The 17,763-nt window shown below is 38.5% G+C and overlaps 1 protein-coding gene across 1 annotated transcript in view; it reads right to left on the bottom strand.

Annotated features, from left to right (window-relative positions):
* Positions 1-17,496, bottom strand: part of scamp1 (secretory carrier membrane protein 1) — a 39,088-nt gene extending 21,592 nt beyond the window's left edge. The window contains exon 1 of the mRNA XM_007256545.4: positions 17,293-17,496. Coding sequence (XP_007256607.1) covers positions 17,293-17,349 — 57 coding nt within the window. The 5' untranslated portion in view covers positions 17,350-17,496. The remainder of the gene's footprint in view (positions 1-17,292) is intronic.
* Between the last annotated feature and the right edge of the window lie 267 nt (positions 17,497-17,763).

Here is a 17,763-nt window from a genome sequence, read left to right as displayed (position 1 = left end):
CTAGATGCTAGCCATCATCATAGATACTGGTTAGATAGCTGACCCCTCTTTTTGGCAGAATTGACCTAATCATATTTTCTATAGGTTTGAGGTTAAGACATTTGGAAGGCCTTTTCCAATTAACCTTTTAGCCTGCATTATTTTTATTAATTCCACAACCACCTTTGATGTGAGTTTGAGGTAGGGGTGTGCCATATATCGTTTTGTTTCGTATGCAATATTTTAGCAAAAAAAAATCTGACATGACAAAAAAAACCTCCATACTTCTAAAAGCAGGCTTTTTATGTATTTTGCTGTTTACTGTATTTACCATTAATTGTTTGTTTGCAGTTGATATGCTGCACTTTATTTTTGTAAGATATTTTTGTTGTTACATTACTCCATTGTTGTTATTTTTTTGTTACAATCCTACATTTTTATTCAAAATAAGGGTCTTTGTTAAAAATATTTGTGCAGATCCTCTGGCAGCAAAACAGCATCATAATAAAGCTTTCGCCAACACTTTTCGACGTATAGTGTTCTTTGGGTTGAATGGCAGTAACAGCAACACTTTCACGAAATTATGTTTTAATATTCAATTGCTTAAACTGATTAATTGAACTTACAATTTTTAATTGGTTCATTTTATTTAACTGAGATCTGCTTATGTGGTAAAGATTTAAGTATCACAATACCATGTTTTACCAATTCTCAAAAACACAGTATTGTAAGGCAGTGGTTCAGACAGTTTTGGGATTAATCTCTGAATCTCTAAATTGAGATGTTGCACTCTGGTTTTTGTTGTACTTAAGTTTTACACATAACGCTATGCGTTTTTACACTATGTAAGTTTTAAAAATCACAATATAGTGTTGTAATACACTGCATCAGAACCCCTGTATCACAATCTGTATTTTGCCAATAAAAAACCTATTACAGGTCAGGTGTTCCCGAATCAATGAAGAAAGCTGCACTCAACACCAGCCCATACTGGACGAGCTAATCCTTAGCCTCCGACACTGCTGAAGCATAATCAGATTAGACCTGCAGGACGACAGACAGGAAGGAATGGCATGAGATAAAACAGAAAAGTGAAAAGAGAGTGAGAGTAAAGAGAGAGAAGCAAATGTTTCAGGGCCGCTCTCCCGTTTTGATTACTGAGCGGCGAGGGGATATTTGATGGAGACGCAGGCTGTAATTTCCAGCTGGCAGGGAAGGGATGATTCCAATAATTTTCGCCGGCTATAAATAGGTGAAACCAAGAATCCGAGGATGTGTGTGACCGAGGAGGAAGAGAGCGAGGAGACTCTTGATTCCAAAACCAAGACTGTTCATTACCCAACAAGAGGAAATGTGAGAGCTCCTAATTAATACTATGGTGGCCGGACCCGTACCCAATAAACTACATGGCCGGCCTCACACACACACACAGAGACAGACACACACTTCCTTTTCCATTACTTGCACAATACTATAGAGGGTTGTGTACCTGAGGCATCTCTGGTTCAAGCGCAACGAGGCTGGCTAGCTGTCAGCAGCCCGACACCATGAATATTTCACACTGTGTAGCAATAAATGTTTCATGCACCAATTGTGCATATGCGTGCGCACACACACTCTATCAAACTCCAACAGGTTTTAATCCAGCATCCCTATAATTACTATACGTCCAAATGTTTGTGTCTAGTCTTTTAAAAAAAGAATCTTTAATTGATTAGAAAATTCACCTATTGGTCCTATACTTGTAGCCCATCAGGCTCAGATTCTGCTCTCACTCTAATACACTTGCCACTAAATTACATTTAATTGTCACAGCAATGTTCAAAGACCCAGTGAAAAGAATCCCCATAAAGACAGAAGAGAAACTTACCCCAACAAAAGCAAGATAAACTTTTTTTTTAATAGTCTTGATTTTGTGGAAAACAATGAATTAGCAGATTTGGCCATATAGGGGCAATTTCCCGTAGAATGGCATTACTTTCCTAAATTTGCCATTTGGCAGCATTAGCTATTTCTGATATTTACTATGTGGGCTGTATAAGTGAACACTCAAGAGGGGTATCTGGTTAATGGTGTTAAAAGCCTTTACTCTGCTCTCCAATAGGCACGTTTTACACATTCATCAATTAAATGACATGGTTAAAAAAAAAACAGAGTCAGTGAGCTGAACATGAAGCAATTTTTTTTGGCATTAATGGGTGTCTGCAGCAGTTAGTGAGGTTTGTACCACCATCTAATAAAAATGAACTGCAGGGTCATTGCACAACTCACAAAATATGCATCATATGATCTGAGCTGTTCTGAGGTTTGGCTAAATTATTAGCTACACAGCCAATCGATCCTTCCATTTCAAGGGTACATAGATTCACTTTAGAGAAAATGATGGGCAAATGTCTACATATTCCTTGACCTACAGTAAAGCGCATTACTTTGTTTTTCTGAACATCTCCATCATCAGCAAAACCTGAAAGCTTTTCAACGGACCCCAATTTGCAAGTAAGATTTAATGCACCCATGGTGACCTCTCATATCTGAAGCTACAGTAAGTGTGTTTTGTCGTCTGTGTGGAATATCTAACATGACCTGATTCTAAAGACAGAAACTCGACACCAGCTGTGGCTGATTAGAATCCCAGAGTTCGACCTGGATGCAGCTCCTCAGGAGGACAGAGCAGGGGCGAGTGATATGCTGTTCAGTTTTTGCGATACAGAATTCACTGATGAACTTTAAGACAACGCAAAACACCTCCACATGCCAAAAAACAGTTCATCTACAGAACCTCTTAAGGTGGTATCTATGGTATTTTCTCCACAGGTTTCAAAATGTTAATGGTGTAGTAAATGGTGTCAAACTAATTTCAGGTAAGTAGCTGCATTACATGCACTCCAGCATCAAGGGGCAAGAACAATTTATACTGGAAAACCTGATCCTAAGTGCTTCTTTAAATATAGTTAGGAGCTATTAAATATAGTCCTTTTATTTAAGCTAAACTGCGGATAAGGCGCAGTTTAAACTGATACATTAGCCAGATAATGCTAATTACTACAGCTATAAACAAACGCTGTCTCCATGCACGAGCAGTCGGTGCTGCGTTTACTGCTCACAGCTGTGTGACTCCGTTTACTATGTGTACATCTGCACTACACATCCAAACACTGTGTCTGAAAGCACAGCATTTCAGCGCTCTGTGTTAAAGATAGATATCTTCTCGCTATATTTACTTTTTTCGTATATTTATATTTACTCCCATGTAGGGTTGCAACGGTATGAGATTTTCACGGTATGATAACCGTCTCGGAAAATACCGCGGTATCACGGTTATCACGGTATCACAGTTTGTTACATATATTATTAAACTGACCCTTAAAGAAATTACAACAAAGTTTTTTTGTTCAGTTAACTATTTATTGTAGAAACTACACCATCAGGTGAAGGAAACCATGTTTTTCCACTACTCTTAAGGGCATTAAGAGTGTATATATATATATATATAAAAAAAATTGGTATATAACCAGATACTGCAGAAAGAGGGGATTTATTTCTGACATGATCCTCACAATAGAGATTTCTATTTTAAGGCTTTCACACCTTAAAACCTTCAACATATGAAAAACAGGCACGTCAGAATTTGAAAATTAACGCATGTAAATGAATGGCGTCTTTCACATCCAGTCCGGCCAGGACCTTTACACGGACACGTGAATCCATCGTAGCACGCACTTCACGCCTGTACCTGCTTGCCCAAATTTCGGATAACTCAGCGCTTTTGCGGGCGCTTACCGCATGGGTTGTGCACGACTACAAAGAAGTTTTATTTAGGTTATTTAGGTAAAATTATAAACTGAACACATATTTTGCGCTGCACAGCGGGGTGGTGTTCTCGGAGATGGGAGAACAGGTTTGATGTATTTCCTCCTTTAGCTGTGACTACGGCCACATTGATTACAAGCTTGTTGATTACAAGATTACAAGTCTGTTTTCAGGCTGTTTGAATGAGCGAAATATGATCAGAATTATGTTAATTAACACTAACATAGAAGCATAGAACTATTATTTAATAAAAATGATTTTTAAGAACAGCTAAACACAGTGCGGAGAAGTTCACGTGCGAGAGAGAGAGACAGAGAGAGAGAGAGAGAGAGAGAGAGAGAGAGAGAGAGAGATTTGCGTGTTCTGATATGAGCTACTCACAGGTAAAGGTTCTCTTTTATCTCCTCGTGCTCATTTTAGTCCAATTCATAATTCTGCAGTTTCTCAGTGTTTTCTGTCGTATTTTGCGGCTAGCGCGAGCGCTTACAACTAACACCGCGGACCGCGAGGTGCAGCCGCGCTGCCGCTGTTATGCCGAATCAGACTCCCTGCTCAATCCGACTCCCGCTTCGCGGACAGAATCGGCACAACACCTCCCGCTGTAGAACTGCGGGAGTGAAAACAGCGCTTATAAATAAGTTAGTTAAGTTTCACTTTCAGTTTTCGTTATTTGGTTCGTTTTCATTAACAATAATAATTGGTTACTTAGCATTAACATTGTGATTATCACACCAGAGCTTTATTTAAAAATAAAATATATAATTAAAAAACAGATGCCTACATCTCAGACTATTTTCTGGAGCCCAACCCGACCCGGCCCGAGGAATGTGGTGGGAAATCTCGGCCCGAACGGACCCGATTTCGGGTCGGTCCCCGGGTCAGGTCTGGTTCGGGTAGAGAATCTAAGCTCTAGTCTGATGCACTTTCTGCCGTTCTCACCTCTGTGTGCTGAGCAGCTGAAGCGGAGCAGAGTTGCGCATGCGCGGGTGACTTTCTCCGCTGGCTTGCGTTTTACCGGTAATAAGCAAACACACACGGTATGATAACCGTGCATTTTAATACCACGGTATACCGTGAAACCGGTTACCGCTGCAACCCTACTCCCATGACAGACAGATCAATCAGAGGACATTGCCTGCTTGTGTGGTTTATTGGTGCGCATTTTGGTGCATTTAGGTTTATGTCTGTGTGAAACCAGACCAACCAAATGGAGAAAATGCTCCAAGTAAACAAACTCATCAACTGATTCGGACCAGAGAAACAAACTACAGGTGTGAAAACCCTCTGAGTGTAGAAATGCTACTGGGGAAGTGCGGCTAAACCCCACACAGATTACCATGACGTACCATATGGTTCCGTTCTGTCTGAAGCTTTAACATAACATGTTTCCTTAATATCTGATGATACATCCAGATGAGGTTATGAGTTACTACAGAAAATATAATCCTTATTGTTTTTTTTTTTTAATATCATTAAAGTATTTTTCTCTAATGGTGCTAGCTAAAATTAATGGAGAACATTGGATCAAGTGCAGTAAAACAATCACTGCACTCAAACTAATTCCAAAGTTTAAAAGTCCTGCTCCCTTCCAGAATGGAGATTCTGATTTTTTTTCTGCTTTTGCCCCTAAGCTGGACTCTCTGTTTTCCTGCCAGTCCCCCAAAAGAAATAAGAGGTGATTTATTTTAATAAGCAGCTAATTTGGGGTGCATGATTTAGAGTCTTCAATATATAAACAGCAAAAAGTACCCAGTTACAACCACCTGACCATGGACACAGTTATTTATGTGAAGGTAAGAAAATAGGCAAGGCCACATTCTACAATACACTGAGGTCCAGTTCAGCTGCTTACAGGATATACTGAAGTACACACTACGTATATGGAAGGATACAGACTCCTACTGCTTTCTTTAGGGGTCATAGCTGTGAGTGTGTGCCTGTAATTTAGCCTGACTTGATCTTGCTGTAAGCTGTTGATCTGCTTTCAAACACCGCTTCATTACAACACTAAGAGGAGATTCAAAAGATAGAAAAGTCATTTCTGTGACTTTTACAAACACACCTATTTTGAAAAAATATTATGGTACAAAAATCAGTTTATATAACTTTATGGTATTAGTTAGATATACTTATCTGGTAGATATTGTCATTAAACCCAGAACAGTGTGAATATTTATGTGCATTATCAAGCAGCAAAAAAAAATACATTTCACATTGAATCTCTTGCGATGTGACTATCACACACGTTTGCATTGCATTGCGATTGATGGTGTCCTGATTATGAAACTTGATTGATCCAGTAAAAACTGTATTAAAGGAATGAATGGCTTCACATTCCATGCAGCTTAATGGAAGGCCAAGTCTGGGTTTAATACTGTTTAGAGAGGGCTGTGCTCTGATGTGTTCTAGTGACCTCACCACTCTGAAAACAGATTCAGATCTATATTCAAGTGTTTATATACAGTCTGACTTTTCTAAAGAAGGATTATATTGTGAAGGAAGAGGACTGAAGCTCAACTTGTAGTCATGATACTGGAAACATTTTCATTTATAGTCATCTCAAGTATCCTGTAAGCAAAAGAGTGTTCTATCCCAACAATTTACAGAAGACATAAACCAGGCAAAGTGACAAGTGGTTCTTTAAGGTGTCATGGCTCCATACAGCACCACTGGCTTTAATAAAAGAACTCTTCTTTTATTAAAAGAAAGAGTTCTTTTATTTTTCAGGAATACATGTGTTTTACTGTGAGCAGCTGTTAGCAACACTAGCCTACGTAGTAGGGTGAGCATCATTATTGAGACAATACACTGTAATAATAAGACAACAGCACAATTTATTGCGATACCGTAAACAAGGCAATTTATAGCGATATTTTTCCAAACTTATTTTAGGAATACTCTCATGGTATAAAAACACAATATTATACACCAATATTACACAGTTTGAGTAAGGTAAACTGGATTAATTGCGAAAGTTTAACCCTAACCATAGTGTGGAACACTATTTTGCTGCTGCTTTTTACATTTAAAGATACTTTCAATTTGAATGCAGAGCTGCAGAGACAAGGCACACTGAACAGCTGCCTTTTATGTAAGCGGTGAAGAGCGGTGTATTGGTAAGAACGTTGCAGTCCATATCACAATATAGGGGTTACAATTTAATATATTTCAATATATTGCAACACTGTAAGCAAGGTTGTTCAAGTCAAATACAGGAAAACTATCACAGTATGAAAAACAATATTATAGCATGAAATCTGAATAAAAGAAAATGTTACTTTTTATGCAATCATAACCAGGGGATCTGAAGACAGAGTACAAGACTGCGATCAAGCAAAATAAACCACTGTCTTGACACTAATCTTTATATGTAAATTAATTATTAAAATCAATACTGTGTTTTTACAAACAGATCCATTATTGTATGCTGTTTTTCTTTTTTGGTGATCCAAAACATTTTCTAATCTGTTAAACCATCAGTGTTTAAACCAATACACTACTGCTTTAAATCCTAAATCATAATTTTCAAACAAGTATACGAACATTCATCCTGAAAACGGAAGTATTCTTAATAGTACAATTTTGCTGCCTATTGCAGTTTAAAATGTATGCCACTGATGGCCACAGCAAAGTACAGGCCAGAACAGTCATATCTATGCATGCTTACTACAAAACTCGTTTTATGCTATTTATAAATTCTCTGAGAGCATGAGAGCTGCTGATATGCAGGGTTAATATTCAGGGTGAGTCAAAGGCCACAGGACACTCTTTCTTTTCAGAAATGAAAGGAAAATAACATATCCGAATACCCTAGCAAGTAATAGGTGAGGGAGGCTATGTTCAGAACATGGCCGCCATCTTGAAAGCTGCCATATTTCGTTTTTGAAATAAAAGGGTGTCGGATGATTTTGACTCACCTTGAACCTCCCTACACCACCATCGCCACCTTAGCTGCACTTAAGAAGCGAGTTTCAATTCTGGAACTTCAAAACCACAAGAGTTTCAATGAGCTTGAGGCAAAGAACAGAGTTACTGAGTGTGACTGTATCCACAGCAACAGCAGCCTGTCTTCGAAAGAAAACCGCAAGGTGTCAGCAAATAAAGAAGACCTGGCAACTCGACAATATGCAATTAATTAAAATTATTTATGTGTATTTTTTAATTTCAGAGTGATGAAGCTTCCTTTAAAGCATCTATAGCACTGGTGAAAATGACCACACTCTTGAAATAAGTGGACGGAACCAACTCATCTTATTCCCATCCCTCTGTCACCCAATGCATTATTATTTTCTTCATTCTTCCTAGACCTCCCCCTCCTTGCTCTGGCTCTCCTGTCAATCTCTCTCTCTCTGTTTTCTCCTTTCTTCCTCTCTCCCTCTCTCTCCTCATTAAAGCTCCAAGGCTCATTACTTTGCAGTACGAAGAGGAGTAGGTTGACTGCGGTGACCCGTAGGCCGAAACTCCGAAGGCAGAATTCACTGTCTTTAAAATACATTTTGTTACAGGCTTGCCTGCAATATTCTCTCTCTTTCACAAACACACACAAACCCATACACACACACAGCTGTATGTGCTGCTGACAAGAGCTCCTAGCTCACAGTGTGGCTGCAGCAGCACCTGTTTACTCAGTGGTTTTGACACTGAAAGCTGCAGAGTGCTGGAGGAGTGCTGGCAAACCGGCAACTATCAGCGGCAAAAGCGCTCTGCAGCCACAATGCAACCAGCATTGCTAAAGCTGCAGCTATTGGCCAGCTTTTTGTTCACTTAGCCAAAAATGTGTGACGCAGAGTGAAATCCTGCTAGCTTAGCGTAATCAAGACAGAAAAATCTAACTGCTGAGAACCTGTGTGTTGTGTTTTGAGCTAGCTTGAGACACTATATGAAAATACAACACAAACGTAAGAACTTATGTACAGTAAAAAACGTGAACAAATTCAAAAACCAACCCTCGCACAAATGCTCCCTTAAGAACACGTAGCATAAAAACTGGGGCACTCAAATCAAAATAGTGGTTCAACAGCTATGCAAATTCAAACCTCGTTTGAGACCCTACGACTATTTTAAATATGAGCGGTCTTAAAAGGGTTACCCATCATTTGTGCTCTACTTGCTCAATAACAGCACTGAGAGTCACTGGGCTTGGGCCCCAATGATTGCTACTAGCAGTGTAAAATAAATGTAATGAAATGTGATCTAATGTGCCATTAATGTTATTCATATTTGAACAGTAAAAATAAATTCCTCTCATTGTATAGCCCAGCCCAGACAAAGACAGGGTCAGTTAAGCTGCAGTGTCTTCTGGAGCAGATGGATAAGGTTTTGTTCAAGGGCCCAACAGTTGTCTTAGGTGTCTTATATCAAACTCTCATACTTGTAATCAAATACTATTCTTGTTACAGCTGCTAAGACATACTGCTAGTTTTAAAAAGTTTTGTTCAAGTATTTTTAAAAACGTAGGTTATTTACATTTTAAAATTCTAAGCAAAATACACAAAAAGCAGTGAAATGAAACTGGGCTGCCCACTAAATTTTAACCAGTCAAATCATCAGACAAAACTGAACAGTTGACTAAGATTCTTCGATCTAAGTCAAGCAGTTGAGGGCTCTATTTTAAAATAAAACAGATTACAATTCACAATGCTTACCATTTTAAAACCAGGAAATTTCTCACACATATGCTTGTTTGGAAAAGTAAAAAGAAATGTTTATATAAAGTGACTGCATTGCACTGCACTACTTTACAACTAAACATTACATAATGCTCCTGATTGCTTAATTCTAAGTAAAAGACATGTACTTGTATGTACTCATCTGGAAAAAAATGTAGCAATGCACCCCTAGTTTAAAGTTAAATAAAATGGGCTATGCAAGATTATTTTAAACATTAAATATATTTGTGCAGTTTCTCATTATTCCACAAATAGATTAGACATGCTAACATGTCTGTAATTAAATTAAGCTGAAATTTAATCACTTGAGGCCTTTCTTTTCCTGATGTTCAAATGCTAAAATATAAGTTTCAGTGACTCTGCTGACTTCCTTAATGTGGTGGAAATCAGCACTGCAACTTAAACAATTGGATTTTTAAGATAATGAAATTGGTGAAATTAGTGAAAAAACAAATAAATAGTCAAATATTCATATTAGTGGCCGAGTCTGTTTCAGGTAGAGCCCTAAACGAAAATATTGGAAACAGTGTTTTTCTTGCTATTTAGGATATTTATTTGCAGTGGAATGCAATGGATTTTTTCACTGCATACTACTACACTAACTGAATTATACCGTACTAATTAAAAACAGTCAACACCATAAGCAGTACATGCTCAGTATAGTATTTATAGTAACAGTAGTACTAGGCCCCATTAAGGACTGGGTTGTGCCAGTTATATGAAGGTTTGTGCAAAAAGTATTTTCTTAAATGAAAATGAAATATAAATGTTTTAATGTTTGAACATTAGTGTTTCTTAAACTGTTTAGTAATGAAAATTAATGCATTACTTAAATTTTCAGTTGGTATGGTCCTTAAACATGAGTAATGCTCTAGAAAAGAGAAAAAACAAGTGTGCATCATCTTGCTCATCTTTAAGCTTACCAGGCATGTTAACGTCGTTTTCACCACTTTTTTTTTGTTTAATTCAGATTTATTTTTTCTAAAGTTACAATAGTAAAAAAACACCAACTGAGGATTAAGATGAGTAGCCTACATTTAAACTTATGTATAGCTGGGGCTTTTCAAATATTCATTTAGTTTGCAGGCAGAGATGTGTAACTCAGTATCTGCTTAGTATTGTGAAGGTGCTCCAAGGAAGTGCACCAAAGGAATCAATCACCTACTGAACACATGGAATGCTAATCTTAATGCTAACAAGCATGAGGATCGCCTGAGTCAGCGTTTCTAACAGCTCGGACAGCCGTGCAGGAAACACGCTCAGCCCCTTCGATCTAAACCTCTACATCTGTGCAAACAGCAGGACAGCACTGCTAAGACTGGACCTGATCCCAATGACAAGAAGCAAATAACACAATATCCCAGACAGTGGCCTGACCACTTTCAGTTAACACATGAAAATGTTAGGCTGCTGTAATTTGGCAGCACAGAACTCAATATGCCTCAAAAGCCTGGAGCAGAAAGTGCTCGGTGGCCAGTGAATTATTGATGTGTTTGGTACTTCGGCCGGAGAGCCAAACCCAGAGCTCTAGTGTAGAGTTACTGAATTCCATTACAGCATATTAGCCCTGAAAACCCTCTCAATTATTCTCCCGCAACAAAACGAGCCCAAAAATCCTTGTTTGGAAAAAGCTGTTTTTAAACAAACAGGAAGAGAGTTAGCATGGTTCATAGATGATACATTTTGGAGATCTGTTCTGTGGTGTCCCAGAAAAGTTCTGTTTAAATTGCTTCAAATCTGTTCTGTGTACTGGAGTGAGCCAACCCCGTCACATTTGGGGCAAAATGTCATGGCTCGAAAAGTCATTGTTGTGAAAAAGAAACATGTGTAGCTCAATTACAGTACTACACTGGCTATCAGTCCATGAATTCAACATAAGGGTATTACTGGATGTTCTTAGGAATTTGCAGTTTAAATGCTTCAAACAATGGTCACTTTTAAAATTCCTTAGCTTTCCAATACTCATCCAGTAGTCACAACATTTAAAGACAATACTTTAGGTAATTATTCAGTACAGAGCTCTGACAATTAAAAGTACACAACTAAAGGCTTAATTTATTAAAATCCTTCAAATAGTGTCTTGGAACCCTCTGATGAATACAACACCAAATAGGGCTTCATCATTGCTGATAGTGTAGGATTCCCCAATCACTCAATAATACCAGCAACAAAAGGGTGAAAGCTTTAGGGAAAAAGTGCTTTAAATAGGGTTCTTTGACGCATAGCAATAATCAGTCTTTCTAGAGCGTCTACATTAGGTTGTCAAAAGCACCATTTGAGCACCAACATGCTTAGAGAAGAACTCTTAACAGATAACATGTTATATCAGCTAGAGCAGCTACAAGCTAGTGTGGTTAACATCTACCCAACATCAGCTAAAGTAGGTACTATCTGATGTGTGTCACATGTAGCCAGTGTTAGATGTTACCATCTAAAAAAATCCAGCTGAGGTTGAACATATTATTTTTACTTTAGAAAATGTTGGATAAATGTTAATTCCTGCCGATGGTGCTGTCAGATTGTGCTACTGTAGCTGATGCTGGCTAGTTTATGATGTTGGATAAATGTTAAATAATTCATGTGATGTTCAGATGTTCACTACACTGGCTGACATTGGTTAGATGATGTTAGTTAGAAGTTAACTAGACTAGCTCATGGTGATGAGAACATTAACAACGCTATCTGATGTTAGCTAGATACTAGATATTAACGCCTTTTGCTTAATATTAGATGTTAATAACTCTTAAATGATGTTGGTTAGATGTAAACCAGCTGATGTTTGTTTGGTATGTAACAGTAATGATAGTGTGTGAATGTGTGGATTCTGCTGCTTCTTTTCCACTGGTGTCTCTTGGTTCCTGTGCGGTGGTGGCGCAGGAGTAGGTTCAGCGTGGGCGTTGTGATGGAGCCGGGGGACGGCAGGCCATGATTAAAACCCTGTTTACAGAACACACCGTCTTTTAAATGGGGGAGGGGATGAGTGAGAGAGAGACATAGAGAAATAGAATGTCTAGGGGAAGGAGTAAAAGTCTCAAAGGCCAGAACCAATGTGTTCTTTGCAGATGGTCACCAGCTTCTCTGGATTGAACACACTGTTGTTAGCAGCTGTACGAACACATACACAACCCTTGCACCACCTGCAGACTCAAACCCCATCATGCACCCATATGTCACCCCTGACTCTAAAAGCAACGTGAGTGGAGAGCAGATTCTGTTACTGAAATGATTCCTGTTTCATCCCAAATATCATATAATCCCTCAGCCTAAACATGACTTGTGTCCAGTGGAGAACCGTGGATATTAGAGCTCGACCTTCAGTACAGGCCATAAATTTCTAATACGGGTCAAAGAAAAGGAAATAAATCTCGTTTAATAAAGAACCATTTAAGCAGCCAAACACGGTTATTTGGTTACATGCAGAATAAATACCTTTAGTAAAGAAAACTTACTGGAGTTTAACACAATAACTTCAATAACTTCCAGATCTTTAACAAGAACACAGACACCCACACTGCCTAGCATCAAGCTGGGTGATGGGTGAAAGAGGGAGGGCCATCCTACCCTGCCACAGAGAATGAGACCAGCCATCCACAACATTTGAGGTTATTCTGCCGATTCTAGATTAAGCATTCAAATCGTGATTTAAGGCTTACTGTGTGTTTGAGCTAGTCTACTGCAGTAAAACAGTGTCTTTTTCAGTACAAAGTTCTGGCTCTTCATTCCTAAAGACTGAACAAAGCTGTTACTACTTACATTTACAGCTTATATAGATCCTCTAGAGGAAATTGATAAAATATTGTTTTTAGGTGAAACTACTTCCACCCACTGTAGATTAAAACATAAGTGTTCACAAAACGTTTACAATGAAAATGAAATAGAAATAGAAAATGAAATAGTAGAAATGGTTCTACATAGCACCTTTACTACTAGAGTTGGGCGCTAAAACAGTAATGCCATATATCATGGTATTAAAGCCAAAATAGCTAATTCATTTATGTGCTTTTTGGACACCCACAGAATGGGAGCACTCTTAGAAAAATGTGACACTGCTCTCTGAAGTTGTAAGTTTAGCAATGTGCTTTGTTCCAATCAAAGGCAAAGCCACTAAACCTTACATACGCATCTGTGAGGTGTGTCTCAGAACACTCAGTTAAGATCATTCACCCAGGTTTATGTGCAGGCCTGAAGTTTTATCTTCTAAAATTGTGTGACTTGAGCCTCATTTAGGTTCACTAACTTCATTCTCAATTTTTTATCATCAATACTCAGGATAGTTAGTAATAAACAGCTGTACTGAGCGGTGTGATGCTCAGTGTATCTGTACAGAATCAAACACAATGTGTTATATCTGTTAAGTCGCTATTCTGGTCTAAGCATTTATAAGTGGAGTTCCAGTCAGGCAGAGTGTGTTCTGTTGCGAACAGAATATTAGCGATCAAATTAGCTAAGTGTAGTCTTCTGATTAGCTGTGTTAAACATGACAGCACTTTAGGTGAGTTTATTATTTGCAAACTGCTGAAAAAGTTAGACCATAAAAGAACCTGCAAGTTATTGTTCTGTACCTTTCTTCCAAGCCAGAGTGATCAGAATGAGCAGATGGCTAGAACAAGGATATGCTGAAGTGACACATGGTTTGTATTGCACAAAGACTGTATTAGTAAATTTATCACTAGTTTCTTGCTTCCCTCAAGACCACCCTCCCTTACCCCCATCCTCCTACCCAAAACTGTATCACTAAGGCTCTACTTGTTGCTACGGCGAGTTGCTATGGTGTGCACAGTGAACATGGCCTCCTCCTGGTGTAACGCCTGTAAATTTGTATGCGCTGTAGCTGCTGTTGTCCAGGGCTATCTGCATTGTCTCAGGGTTGGATGTGATTCTATTAGATGTGTTTTAACTTCTCCTCAGAAAAGAAAGCTGAATGACTAAAGCAAACAGAACAAAAATGTACCTTCAAAAATCACAGACAATAGAGTGGAAAGTCTGGTAAAATTATAACACTCTTACGACACTTTCATGATACATCATCCTGTTAGTTTACCTGCATGCTATACTACACTGGTGGTTCTATATTAGACCTTGACTCATCGATCAACTTAATATTTACATCTTTAAAAGACTTTACAGCAGCTCTATACAGAGCCACAATGCCAAGAATTTGAATGCGCACACAGGTAATGGTTCTTAACAGAATTATGACAACTCAAAGACAGCTCTTAGTTTATGTAGTATGTTATGTCAATACTGAAAATGAACACAGGTCTAGCTGTGGCTTATTGGCCAGCATTCAGACCTCCACAAAAGCTGAACTTTGATGACATTTTAGGCTGTTATTCATTACATCAGCTCTCCATACCCGATAAGTTAACATTGCTGAGGTAGACATGCATTCGATATGCATGAAAACACTAAGTGTAAACATCAGGGTCACAACCTACATTCACTAAAGGCCCTACTCTTTCTGCACATCCAGCTAGATCAGACAGTGACTGGACCTAAGACAAAATGTATTTCTATTAGAAACTTAACTAAATAACATGTATATATTACATTGTGTACATTTAGTCCGGTTAATTTGGTTTTACACTACATGTTGAGGAGCGACCAAAGAACTTTGCTAGGATCTGTCATCATCCGTCACCTATATGTACTTCACATCTTTAAAATGTTACCAATTCAACAAGCTGACTCTTAAGGTGCTGTGCCAAACTCTGCCTCCCTAACATCACCAGGCTCCCTTTGAATGCACCTGCATCACAGAGCAGAATGAGCATGATGGGTTCCCCTCTTTTTCCTTTCAGTTCTATTTAAGAATGAGGGTAAATCTACAGTTACAAGAGATACAGGAGTCACCAGCATTAGCTGTACATGCATGTAAAGGTGAGACGGATCTCTGGAAAATATTGATTCCTTTTCTTCTTCTACTGTTTAAAAGAAGAATTATCAACTGTCTGTAATTGGTCTGTAAGCCACGAATGTCTTAAAGTAAGAACTGAGTACTGTTACTAATGCATTACATAGTCATAAAGAGAGAAACATCAAATTTCAAAACATCTCCAAAAAAACATTCAACTAATGATCTTGCTGTTTATCACAACTGGGTTGACAAATATTTAGTAGTGTTTTATAATGAATCCAACCAAAATGTGTCTCACTTGTGAAAAAAAAAAAGAAGAAAAAAAAAACGTCTTGAACAGTGCACTTTGAACAGACAAATCTTTGGTTTTGCACTAAAGTATTATTTCAGGAAGCTTACGCACATAAGGACATAAACATTAAGCCATCCTATAAAAATCCCACTAATGTTTCATAGCTGTACACATTTCATAGCTGTACTTTGACACAAGCTGTGGCAAGATCTACCTGCAAGTCCCATGATGACATTTTAGAATTGCTAGAGATGTCCTTATGTGTCTTGCGGTCTGAATGTCTCTTGGTCTGAATTTGCTAGGAATGCCTGACTTGAGGAGGGGATGGTGGTTTCTTATCATTTGAAAATTTGAGATTTTAAACCCCATTCCAGGGGTGTAACAAAGCATCACGATGCATCTCATTTAATAAAATTGACGATGTGCATCCCTGGAACATACGACTCCATGTTCTGATAATGAAATGTTTGTTATGCAGTTTCATTTTTTGAACACAGCAGTCCCACTAGTGCAGGCCAAAGAACAAGTGGGCATAATCAAAGGGCCTGTCAGTGATTTTTGAGTGAAGCATAAATAACAAGTAATCAATTGAGAAATAAAACAGCACAGTGTAACAGGGACAGTTTATAGAAGGTCAATTTTTTCCAAGTCCAAGTCTTCTAATGTTTTCTTATTCAAAATGTATTCCAAATATTGTGTAATAATCAAATTGTGAATACAAAATCATTAACAAATCGAATCGTACACAGAGTGCATCGTTACACCCCTATTCCAGGCTTATCTGAATCTACAAGTTTCTTTCTCACGGCCTCAGAAAGCTCTCTGAATGTGGTCATGGTGTCCACTCACTTGAATATTAAGTAATTAACTACATTTTATAGATTAAAAAATTAAAGACAGATTCTTCAGTTATAGCTATGTGTTCAGTTATATTTCCCCATTTTCCCCAATACTGCTCAAATGAAGATCATTTGTCCATATGTTTAGCTAAATATGTAAAAAATTTAATAATAAAAAAAATGTGTTTATGCTGTGTCCTAAAGTGTGGACATGACTGTAGCACTTAAGCTAAGCTAACGCTAGCTAGTCAGAAAATCAGGATATCTTCAGGGAGGAGAGCTGATGAGTCTCTTAGTTTACAATGTTAGCGTTAGCTAGCTAGGTTAGCATTGTCACAGGTGGACCGTTTCGTTCTCCACATAAGCACTTAAAAAACAAGAAGAACGACAAAACAATGGGCTAAACATTATTACTGAGCAACACTCACTGTGTTGGAACTAATAAAAAATTGCTGTCACCAGGTTTAGTAACAAAAATAGCTAGCATTATGTGTGTATTATTTATTTTACCGTTACTGAAGCAGAAACTACACTGACACAAACAATCTCTCTTCCCTTCACGATACGAAGATTACAGTGAGTGTAACGTTAGTTGTTGTTTTTCTCAGAAAATGGACGCATATAACGTTGTCAATTATGCAGCTCGGCGACAAAAACCTTATCTGTAGAACTAAACACCCTTAGACCCTGTATTTATTACACATCTAAATATTAAAAATAACACGCTAATCCGCACACTCGCCCAGCAGTTGCAGCAGCAGGGCTGGGTAGGCAGGTACCCCGCTAGCGGGAGTAAGCTAAGCTAACGTGGCTAATACGAAGGGAAACGGCCGTTTTTGTATTTACCTGAAACGGGTTGCTGAAGTCCGGGTCCGCAAACGGGTTGCTGTCAAAATCCGACATGTCGAGGATGAAATGTCTGGTCCGTCCAAGAGCGACACAGCTGTCAAATAAACCCTTAATCTGAGTCTGTTCAGACCCTCACCCAGCTCTCAGCTCTCCGCTCAACAACGATTCCCTACTGCAAAATGGCAGCAGAGGAAATGACGACTGCGCTCCGTTAGACTCTACAGCACAGCGCAGAGAGAGAGAGAGAGTCGGAGTCAAGAAGGTGGTGCACTTTTCTCCTGTGCATTTTAAACTGTGATTTTACAGTTCAAGTCAAAATTTTGGACGCACCTTCTCATTCAAAGGTTTTATTTGTTTTCTTTCATTTAGGTGGCTCTCAGCTGGGGTACTGTTAAGTTGCGGTTTCTGAGGCTGGTAACTCTGATAAACAGAGGGAACTCTTGGTCTTTCTTTCCTGGGGTAATCCTG

The sequence above is a fragment of the Astyanax mexicanus genome, chromosome 17 (assembly GCF_023375975.1).
Source record: "Astyanax mexicanus isolate ESR-SI-001 chromosome 17, AstMex3_surface, whole genome shotgun sequence".
NCBI lineage: Eukaryota > Metazoa > Chordata > Actinopteri > Characiformes > Acestrorhamphidae > Astyanax > Astyanax mexicanus.
The sequence above is the reverse complement of the archived record's forward strand: the minus strand, read 5'-3'. Positions and strand labels throughout refer to the sequence as shown.